Raw genomic sequence first — 12,549 nt, 5'->3', positions numbered from 1 at the left:
AAGTCACTTGCCCAAGGCACTGTGCAGTGAAAGCCATATATTCAGCCACAATAAAAGTGTACCTCACACATTACACCTATTAATAAACAGACCCCCCCCACCAGAACGTCACATATCACAACAAATCTACAGGTGTTAACATCATGGGAAGCCTAACACGAAGAATAAATAAGAAAGAATAAGAAGAAAACGTATAAAAATCGAAGAAGCAAGAGATTAATGTGGGCGAGGATTTACAACTGTACATGCTTCATTTAAAGCGGATTATAAATTAAATAGATTAAAAATCTAAAATATTATAATAATATAATGCAAGCTTTAGCAAAATTTATAGTATATAAAATTTTAACGTACCTCCAAGTGCAGCAAGTTTCTGAATATAATTTTTACCTAATTGTTTATTAGTTTCGTTTGCTGTTAAAAATGTTTCCATCATCCATGAGACTTTATTACTGAATTTCCCAATGAGAAATGTATCCAGCTCGGGATCGAGCTTGTCAAGGATATTCTCCATAGCTTCTTTCAATTGTTCAATTTTACGACCAGACATTGATCCGCTGACATCAAGCATAAATATAATATGTTTTGGAAGACTTGGTAACGAATCAGGAGTGAAGAAGTGCACAAAGTAGCCATCAACTGCCTACAAAATGGGAGAAAGGAATGAAAGCGGAAAAAAAGTAGCAATATCTAATGTTATTTAGATTGCAATATATATATAAAATAATAATAAATGCGCCCTTTTCAAGCCTAGCCAGGCTCACGGGCCCGGTTTCCCGGTTTCTATGGCGTATGTGTTCCCCAGCTGGACGGGACGCCAGTCCATCGCAGCATTACTCTTTTCTTGCTAGCTGAGTGGACTGGAGCAACGTGAAATGAAGTGTTTTGCTCAAGAACACAACGCGTCACCCGGTCCAGGAATCGAAACCACAATCTTACGATCATGGTGCTGACATCCTAACCACTAAGCCACGCGCATCCACACAGATTATAATACATGCAACACGGATATTGTTGTACCTCACGGTGGGAGTGGAGAAGGAGTGTCATAATGCCAATGATAAACAAACTCATTGGTTATATTTCATTTCTATTATTATTATTATGTTTTCTTTGCTCAGCTTTTAACGCTGGAAATGTATTACGGAGTCAGTTGTTCACTATCATTGAACTGAGGTAACAATTCCTTATTTTTCAAGTACCCTCCTGAGTATTCCAGCTGTTCTAAAGCAGTGCTGTTTTCTGCAAGTGTCCCACCCGTATTGCAATCTCCATTTGTTCAATGTACATCTCAAGATCTTCAGTTACTGTTCCTAAGATTTCGACAATTATTAAGTATTACCACCACATTTCCCATCGACCACAACTGTTTAACCTCCCAAGCTAATCCTTCATATCTATCGACTTTTCTTTTTCATATCAAGTGAGCTGGACATGCTATATCAATGATCCAATACTGTTTGCTTTCTTTCTCCTTTATCACTATATCTGGTTTCCTACTTTTTATATCAAAGTTACACTGAATCATTAAGTCCCACGGATTATTGCATTGTCATTTTCGATAATCCTTTCGGGTTTATGTTCATACCACTTTTTAGCTCAGTCAAATCCCTATTTGTGGCAAAGTGCCCAATGGACTATCCTTGCTATGTTGTCATGCGCCTCATATTCTTTCTTAGCTAGTAGTGTATATTGATTGGTAATATGTCGCACAGTTTCCCCATTCCCTCTACAAACTCTGCACTTATCACTTTCTGCTATGTGGTCTGTTCTGTGTTTGATGTAATTAGTTCTGTTTGATGTAATTAGTTCCGTTTGATGTAATTAGTTCTTAATACTTGCTCTTGAGAAGTACAGATTAAGGGTTTCATTTCCGGTTTTAAACACTCTTAACCATCTATAAATATCTTTTTTTTCGTTGCCCTATCTTCAATATGTCTATGGAATTATTTATGCATTCTTTCTTTATCCACCTATTTTCAGTTTCATCCATCTTCAAATGTTTGCACTGTGTTTTATCCTTGCAATCTTCTATTTTGCTCGGGTCTGACCTTATTTCAACGATAGCGATTCTGTGTCATTTTTGTTATGTACCATGTTGTATTCTTTGCTCCTGTTCTAATGCTGTGTTTGCACTCAATCAGTCCTCTTACACCTCTTTTTCTTGGTACATACAGTCTGTCTGGATCACTCTTTGGGGAAAATACCTCATACCTAGTCAATACGTTTTTGTCTTTCAGTCTAAGCTGCTTAGTTCTTCTACTATCTACACAATTACTCATACTCCCTATCTAAGGAGTGAGACTGTCTATGAATTGATAGCTTCAATCTTTTCCGTTCATTCAGTTTTGACTTAAAAACAAGTCTCAGTCTGTGCAAGAATTCCACCTTAAATTTTTCCGTTATTTCCTCCTCCATTACTTTGTCCATTTCCAATATACAACAAGTACTTATAACATGTTTCTTCTATATTCTTCATAACCTCTCCCGATGGTAGTATCAACCCATCCATGCGTTTAGTTTTTCTTCTGTTCAACACACCACTCCTTCCAAACAATCCAAACTCCATTCTGTCAGCACTGACTAACTCCTTTTTGCTTGGGGTGCCCTTGCTTATATAACTATCCAGAAGGATAGATATATCATTAAGAATAATAGATTTAGTTGGTGGTCTTGTTATCTATTCTAGCTTTTGGTGAAGTAGAAAGGGTTAGAAAGGGTCAAGTAGTGAAGACATTATTTCGGCCTAGTTAAAGGTATCTGGAAAATGTAAAACAGCTGTCAGAGAAAAAACCATTGTTCCACCGTGGGAAAAGTTCTGTAGCGGTGTTAGTTTAAATTTGGCTATAGTGGATCGAATCCACTTCATGCATGCAAGATTCACTACCCACCGTATTAACGAGCGAACTGATCTGGAATTCTTCCTTATCGTAATAACCACTGAGCCATGCTTTTGTCTAAACTACTGTAGTATATTATCTTATTTTGTAACGAATCTTGTGTATAGCAACAGAAACAACAACAACAATAATAAAACCCGAGAACTGGAGTATAATAAGCCATTGTAAATGACAAGTTTAGAATTTTACATAAAAATATTATCTTACATATATTAGATTTGGATTATTTTGACGATCCACGTCATATTCCACTCTGAGTAAACCTTCAACGCCATCTTTCTCTGATATTTCCTCTTGTTGTTTACGACTTGGGTTGTATTTGATGTAAACCTCTCTACTGCTGATGTACTCAATTAAAGCAGACTCCAGCCCTGTTTGAAAATCAAATAACAATATCTTAATTTATATCTGTAACAGAGTTGAATAAATGCCCGATAAATTTCGATATCATTAACACCAAAATCAACATCACTATTAGATATCTCGAATCCAATGTAAATTCACATGCTGGAGAACTTTCTCTTCATCCGTTCAGCTTCTTAGTGTATCAGTGAAGTACTGAAGACAGACCGTGTGTTTTACGACTTGATCTTTGACACAATGCCCTGCCCTTTCTAGACTCATTCCAGCACTGATCAAGCAGGTTTATGATAAAACATGTCCAGCTTTGGTTATCTTGTCTTTTATTTTCGAACATAGTGTATTTTGGTTTCCATCCCCACTTTTTTTGTTTGTTTTTATGCGGCAAAATGTGATATGAGGAAGGTTGAATTTATATTTCGAGAGAGTCGATATCGACACAGATTTTCTCTACTCCGTGTTTAGTGATTAATAAGGATATTGAATAAAGCAGTTGAAAGATGAAGTATTCGTGCATCCATTTTCGCTGCCTATTATTCCTGGAGGGGTTGTGGTGGTGGTGACTTCAGACATCTCCTCCATAGGGTCCTATCCTCCTCCTCCTCCTCCTCCTCCTCCTCCTCCTCCTCATCATCATCATCATCATCATCATCATCATCATCATCACCACCACCACCACCACCGCCGCCGCCGCCGCCGCCGCCACCATCACCACCACCACCACCACCACCACCACCACCACCACCACCACCATCACCATCATCATCATCATCATCATCATCATCATCATCATCATCATCAACAGCATCAACAGTATCACCATCATCATCTAGCGTCCGTTTTCCATGCTGGCATGGGTTTGACGGTTAGAGAGGAGCTGACCAGCTGGAGAGTTGCCCGGCCTCCATGTCTACTTTGGCATGGTTTCTACGGCTGGATGCTCTTCATAACGCCGATATATATTCTTGGGCATGCACTTACGCTGTAAAGCATATAGAGCCATTGATTTATGAGGCTTATAAGGGAAATCATTATTAAAAATATAAAGTAAATCAAGCAGAAATGATTAACCTACCTCCATCATCAGTAATATTCGTTAATTTATCATCTTTAATTTTTGGAACAGATAAATCAATAATGTCTTGGGGTTCTGTAATGAAGACTTCGACTAAAAAGTCATCAATAATTCCACCATTGGACAAATGAATGACGTTCCTGTATTTATTGTTCTGTCGTGTCAGAAGTTCTTGATAAGTCAAGTTGTAAACTACATACTTTTGTGGTTCAACATTAACAGATATATCAAAGACATTTGTGAAGCGGTGTCTGGAAAATGGTAGAAAAATAGGTAAATGATTTTGAAGATATTGTAATTAGAATACTAAGAGCAGAAAATATCAAATATGAAGAAAATATGAAAAATTACTTGACTTCAACATAGCCAGCACTTTGCCCTGTTTCAATGGCATGTTCATAAAAATCCTTAGCAATCGATTTTTCTTTTACTTCTCCCACAGTCACATTTCCATCAATTTCCCTGCAATCACCAATAGAAAAAAATATATATAATCAACATTGAATTTAATTGTATTGTCGAATATTTCTTTTCCATAGAATCAATATACGTTTTGAATGTTTTAATGGTGGAACCTGTTTTCTACAATTTCTTTAGAAATAAGAATAATTTACTATTCTAGAAAATAAGTACTGTCTAAGCATTTATGGCGTATAAGTGGCCGAGATCACATTTCTCCTAAACGGGACGCCAACGCATTGCAGATTTACTCATTTACAGCTGAGTAACCTGGGACTACGTGAATGAAGTGGGTTGCCCAAGAATATAATCCTCCACCTGGTCCGGGAATCGAAGCTACTATCTTGCGAACGTAAGTGCAACACCCTAACAACTGGACCACGCGCCTTCGTTCCAACGAATATGATATCTAAAATTGAAATATAAAGTAAGAACAGAATAAAAAAAAATAACACCTCCTACTAATAACCTTATAGTGAAAATATATCTGTATTTGGTTAAGATTTATAAATTTTTAACATTAATTAACATGTTGCCGTAAACAGCATTTTAACCAATCTATTGTTTAGCTGGATAGATATTGAGTAAAAGTAAAAGTTTATTTTATTAAAATATGACAGAGACCAATTTTTTTTTGTTACTTTCATTAATTAGTGGAGACACGTGGCTTAGTGGTTAGAGTGTCAGCATCATAATCGTAAGATTGTGGTTTCGATTCCTGGACCGGGTGACGCGTTGTGTTCTTGAGCAAAACACTTCATTTCACGTTGCTCCAGTTCACTCAGCTGGCAAAAATGAGTAACGCTGCGATGGACTAGCGTCCCGTCCAGATGGGGAGCACATACGTTATAGAAACCGGGAAACCGGGCCCATGAGCCTGGCTAGGCTTTAAACGGGCGCATTTATTTATTTTACTTTCATTAATTAGAAGAGGAAGGATTTATGATTTTCTGAATTCATGATTTTCTCAGGACCTCCATTGCTGGTGGGAGAATGGGGAGAGGTTATTTTCTTACCGGAAATGTTACCCAAATTTTTGGCCTCATATAAAGACATCCAAATGGTAGATAGTGATGCTAAATCTACAACTTAAGAACAAGAACAATCTCTTTGACGAGCTTCCATACAAATTTCGTCTAATAAATGCCACTCTTAAAGCTTTGGTATACCCAAGACTGCGATAGAAAATACTTGCCTTAAGTATCGCGCAGTGGAATTTAAACGAAAACCCCATGGTTGCAACATGAGCTTTATATCCATATAGCCATTCCTGGGCTCATATACTTAGCAACATCTTCCACTTTGCTATAAGTTGTAATTTATCGACAGAACAACGATATTAACCGATCTAGAAGAAGAATAACTTTTGCACCAATGCCCAAACCATTTTCCCTGAGAATATGGGTGATAATCTGTTGATTAATTCCGCGGCATATCTATACATATGGACATAATTACACAAGTGTGCTCCCTCATGACTTACTTTAAATAACTTACTTGAAAATGCGTACATTTGTCAAATTTCCCGGTGATACATTTTACAGGCTGTCAGTTATGATTATATGGTGAGAGTAGTTGGGAAAATTAAAAAAAAGAAGGATTTTAGGAGATTACCTCCTCCCACTTTTCCCCACTCAAACTTTGTAAAATATATCCATGATATATTGAAGAAACTGCTGATAAATTAGTAAAAAGTATGTAACTTTTGCTAAAAGAAAGCAGTTATCAAAGACAACACTCTCTCGAAAATTCTTAAAAATTCCAATTATAATATATAGATATATTTTTATCAAAATGTGGTTGTTAAATTCTTTTTATTGTTGAAGATTTGAACTACTCGATTAAATTTTTATTAACTACGGTATAAAATTTTTCCCTGCGAATTTTTTCAACGTCTTACTTCGGTCTCTCTCTTCCTCTCTCCCCACGTCTCTCTTTCTCCCTCTCTCTCTCAAGCTTCTCTACTGAATTGTTTTCATTAAAAATAAGTGATTACGAAGTTTTTCTTTGAGATCTTTCAGGATATTTGTGAAAATTTATGCGCTATATCTATTCATCATATCATAATTACATGGAAATTTTATATTTCAAGTTTGAATCGATTGTATGTGTATAGTCTATTTGATTGCTCATGTGTATAATTTATTGATTAATACTGTTCTATTTGGTTCCACATTAGAATTTTTCCATTCAACATACACTAGCATAGCCGAAAATCACCTGGAAAGCGGTGTTTCTGCAAGTATTTTGAATGAAAACTTCCAAAGATCCGTTTGAAACTACAATAATGAAGAAAGAAAAAAGTTAAACTGTTTTTGGTGGCTCATTTCCTCCCCAACCACCGAGATTTGTTAAATGTATATTTTCCAATGAAATTATTCAGAAGTATGTTTTCAAGGGTGAAGATAGAGTACGATTGTCTTGATAAAATTTGGGGAAAATATAACATAATCTATACCATCGAAAACACATCTCTGGGAAATTTCATTAAAGGCCATGCATTATACTTTTCCCTTGGTAGTAATGGCAGTGGGAATGATCCTAAAGAGAAAACCAAAAGAAAATGTCTTTCAGCATTTTCTCTACATAGTCGTAATCTATATTATCTAGAGTGTATCTCCGGTAAATTTCATTAAAAAAAACATACATTTCAATGAAGGCTATGAAGAAACATTGTCGGTAGGTGGTGCCACACATCTATAGTTATACCAACATATGTTTGAAATGTTCAATATACAAAATTTCTAAAGTGAAATGTAATGGAAATGAAAGATACTTACATAGAAAAATTTGATATAAATGAATTGTAAGGCATGTTTACATGTAAGTCTGCTAGGACAGCAGAGTTGGATGGATTATAATACTTCATGGACACTTGTGTGGTAGCAAATCGATATTTAATATCACTGATTACATGAATGGATTTCAGGGTTGCTTTCTGAAAAAAAAAAAGAAAAGAAATATCACAAACCTTTTTGAAAGAATACAATAATATCCTAACACTAAAAGTAGAAATTAAGTTTCTTTTATCTTTTAAATCTTTGATACAGAGAGTTTGATTTCAACTTTACCTTTTGTTACTATTGACTTAAAGCCTATTAGTAACACAATATTTATATCAAAATAATGGCGAAGCATTTGGTTGGACTTTTGGCTTGAAATAACATCCAAATCTCCTTCAAATAACGCACAAGATATTGTATTGTGTGGTCATAGATGATTGTGTGGCCTTTAATCAAAGGACAACAACCACAACAAAAGTTTTTAGTCCTCATGAAAATTAAATCTATTTACAATTTTTATGTGTGCTGGTCGATGTACAGGGTGTCCACAAAGTCTGGGTACATGGAGTAAATAAAATCATAACATAAATAATTAAATATAAGAAATAATAATTTCTTAAAGAATGTGTTAATCCCCATGTACTCAGACTTTGTGGACACCCTGTTTATTTGTCTCTTGACTATTATTTCTATTTTATTCTCAATACGAAAATTTATCGAAAAATATCTCGTCTACATGAAGTTTAAAACCAAATATTACTTCTAATAGAGACAAAAGGCTGAAAATTTTGAAGGATGGGGTTATTCAATCTTTTAAAAAGCAAATATTTATATATTTTTTTTGCAAATAAGTCAGTGAAGCAATTAATGTTGGCAAGAAGAGGAATTCAGAGGGTTCTCTCTCTCTCTCACACACACACACTCATACAATTTGAAACGTAATTTATACCCCTTCATATACGATTTTAACATTACTGTGGAAAGTAAACGAAGTGGTTTCGTGAGAGGTTCATTTCTGGTATCTATAATATGAATACATACATATATACATGCATACATACATACATACATACATACATACATACACCCCCCCACACACACGCACACACACACACACACACACACGCACACACACACACACCACACAATACATACAATACACATACATATATATATATAATATATATATATGCATATATATATATATATATATATATATATATATATATGGGAATACTTCCTTTTGTACCCCAACATTTTTTTTTATAGAAACCCCGTTTTTGGGTACGGAGATTCCGAATCTGAAAGAAAATTGGTAAAAATCGGAATTTCCAAATTTCAATGCACACTCACTCACCACACACACACACACACACATATTATATATATATATATATATATATATATATATATGTAATATATATATATATATATACATACATACAACATACATATACATACATACATACATACATACATACATACATACATACATACATCCATCCATACATACATATATATATATATGTATATATGTATGAATAAATAAATGGAGTTTAACGCAGGTGTAATCAAATATTTTTACTTTCGACACATGTTTCGAAAATTCCACTGATACTATTTGATTACACCTGCGTTAAACTCCATTTATTTATTAATATATTATTCAAAATATTCAACGTAAACACGAAGTTTCTACCTTTATAAACAAGGAGTTACAACACCTTTACTTGTGAGATTTTTGCTGTCCTGGTAACTATTTATATATTTTTTCCGTGTTAATTGTTAACAAGGTAAAAATACACTCTTCTAAGTATATATGTATATATATATGTATATATGTGCATATGTACATACACTACGACTTCAGAAAAAAATATGCTCGGCGTAAAATATAGATGTCAACATATTAATTCACATTCTTTATATATTTAATAACGAACCATGTGATTCACACTCTAGAAAATGTATTTCTGTAAAATGTTGGGAGTGGATAAAATTTCCGAGGGTTCCACCCAACCTCATTCCGTTTTCCGGACCACAAAAAATTTGAAAAAGTGGTTTTTAGCATATTCGGAATCTCCATTATCGAAAACATAGGAATCCGCGTGGAAAAAAAAAAGAGAAAAACGTTTTGGTGACCGGGCGCTAAACTAGATCTTGAAAGTTACGAGGGGGGAAAAACGGATCGTGTGAACTTTCTGACAAGCCTCTCCCGGGCCCTTCGGAAAACATTTCCCCCATAAATTTCTTTATAACCTTAATCTATGCCGTTTGAAAGGTGTTTCATCAATATATATCCATTTTCCTGAAAGTTATGAGGTAAAAATCGGATCTTGTGCATTTTCCGAAAGTCCTCTCCCCACCACCAGGTTAGTTGGCACAAATTTTTTTCCATATTCGTTTTCCACACAGTTGTTAACACACAGCATGCTGTTTTTTTGTTTTCGTTAACGGGTGAGGATCTTTATATTGACCATGTATATATATATATATATATATATATATATATATATATATATATATATAATATATATATATATATATGTATGTAAAGTTAATCCAAACATGAAAACACAAAGAGAAAACACAACAACGCGAGGACGTGGAACAAGTATAGTGTTATTGGACGCTCAGGAAAGGAAAGAAAGAAGGAGGATTTAACGTTTCGAGCGGAGCTCTTCGTCAGAAACATAGGAAAAGGAAAGATCCAAGGAAGGGAAGACGGAGGAAAAAAATCGCCAACGATACACACGCGGTCACATATTGAATGACCGGAAGGGGATGGGTGAAGAAAAAGTTCATTGAGACGGAGAACCACTCTACATAAAGAGCAAATCCATTTCCCGCAATACAGGCAAATTCATCTCAGTGAGCATATAGAAAAATGTGCAGATAACATCAAACCAAATTTCATAGGCTTTCCCTTCTACCACTGCAAAGACACAATTTCTCCACAAGAACGTTTAAATAAAGAGACTTTTTTCATCGAAAAATACATAATACGTCTTAATATGCGCACATAACCAGCTTTTATCTTTTTACATATTTCAATTCACGATTACATCACTGTACATAAATCCCCTCACTAAACAAGTTTTATCGAAACTTTTTTGTACATATATATAAGCCTCGTGGAGCTTTTAAGGTGTTTTCGCTCAATAAACACTCACAACGCCCGGCCTGGGAATCGAAACTGCGATCCTACGACCGCGAGTCCGCTGTCCTAACCACTGGGCTATTGCACCTCCACACACACACACACACACATATATATATATATATATATATATATATATATACATATATTCTCCTCCCTTTGCCGAAAGCTGAACAGTTATCTCCCTTGCCCTCAACAATAACAATAATAACGATAACCAATTACCTCCCCTTATTTTTTGTACATTTGAAGTCATTCACTCGTAGATATCATCACACACAACATGGACAAAATTTCTTCTTAAGAAAATACATATTCAAATAAGTAAACCTTAATATCATGAATAGCGAAAGCGAAACCGGTCGATATATTAGAAATTATATTAAAACAATGTAAAGTGTGTGTATTTTCCTTTTTTAATTTCTTATATACACCCATGCACATACGCATGTGTGTGTGTGTGTGTGTGCATGGTGTATATATATATATATATATTATATATATATATGTAGACACCCTCATACCTATATGCATGCACATATTATATTCATACATATATAACTTTGATAACTTTAATAGATTTCAGCCAGTATAGGCACAGGCCACGTCTGACTTAATAGCACCACCTTGTGAAGTCTATCAGTCATATATGGCGCACCATGACCCACTCTAGCAAAAAGTCATTATTGTTGCAGACATATCCGGGTGTAGGAGGTTGGTCCGGAACTTTTTGAAGAAATTTGTCCATAGAACTTTTGCCTTTTATGGGATCCGTTTCCTTTTGACGTAGTTTGGTATAATATTAAAGGGAGCTGGACCGGTTGAAGTAAAGTAGTTGTGTCGTAATGTTGTTATGCGTCCTCAGTTCGATTTTTGTAGTGGGCGGATAGCACGGAGGCCAAGTCTTGAGTGGATTTGAAATTGTTGCCAACATTATTTTTGCAATATTGATGGAATATATTTTTCCATCACACATCACCCGATGGCGTTGGAGAGAGAAGAGATTAAGTGTTTTTAGTCGACCCCAATAGTCAATGAATGTCATGCCGTTTATCTTTCTTGTTATTGACTTCTAGAGTGCTTCCACTTTCATAACGAGTTGCTTCGTGTAGGGAAGCAATAGTATTCCACATGGGATGTGGCAAAAGTAGAGCAGAGAAGGATGACCGTGCGGGCATTTCTAGACCGGAAAGTTTTCAGAATCCAGGAGCACATCTTGCGGGCCAAACCAACCTAGCTGTTTACGTGGGAACTCCAGCTTAGATTCTTATCAACAATTACTCCAAGGTCGCTGATGTTGTTGGATGAGACTAGGGAGTCGCACGACACATATATACATACACATATACATACATACATACACACACACACACACACACACACACACACACACACACACACACACACACACACATATATATATATATATGCATATATACATACATATATGTACATAATACATGTATATGTATATATGGGTACAGGACGTCACAAAACGTTAACAACATGAAATACGAAAACAAAGTTGGATTCGTAGATAACGAGAGAAACAACTGGAAAACAAGACAAGTAACACAAAGAACGACCCTTCACCTGTTATCGGCTGTCGATCTACTCATTTCGAGCATTGAACGACTGCAGGAGTAACTGCCTTCGAAGTCTCATATTGTCGTTCCATATATGCATACATGTACCTGTACCCATATATACACATATATATATGTATGCACATACGTATATGTATTTATATATATATATTGGTATATATATATAAAAAGGAATACCAATACATATATATATAATTTATATTAT

At 35.2% G+C, this 12,549-nt stretch overlaps 1 protein-coding gene across 1 annotated transcript in view; it reads right to left on the bottom strand.

Moving 5' to 3' along the window:
• Positions 1 to 12,549, bottom strand: part of LOC115211881 (inter-alpha-trypsin inhibitor heavy chain H4-like) — a 43,145-nt gene that overhangs the window by 27,465 nt on the left and 3,131 nt on the right. The window contains exons 2-6 of the mRNA XM_029780619.2: positions 7,575 to 7,732; positions 4,687 to 4,797; positions 4,336 to 4,586; positions 3,108 to 3,271; positions 355 to 643 (exon numbers count right to left, since the gene is read on the bottom strand). Coding sequence (XP_029636479.1) covers positions 355 to 643; positions 3,108 to 3,271; positions 4,336 to 4,586; positions 4,687 to 4,797; positions 7,575 to 7,732 — 973 coding nt within the window. The remainder of the gene's footprint in view (positions 1 to 354; positions 644 to 3,107; positions 3,272 to 4,335; positions 4,587 to 4,686; positions 4,798 to 7,574; positions 7,733 to 12,549) is intronic.

The sequence above is a fragment of the Octopus sinensis genome, linkage group LG5, assembly GCF_006345805.1.
Source record: "Octopus sinensis linkage group LG5, ASM634580v1, whole genome shotgun sequence".
In the NCBI taxonomy this organism is placed as follows: Eukaryota; Metazoa; Mollusca; class Cephalopoda; order Octopoda; family Octopodidae; genus Octopus; species Octopus sinensis.
Note: the sequence above shows the minus strand (reverse complement) of the source record. Positions and strands in the feature narration are given on the sequence as shown.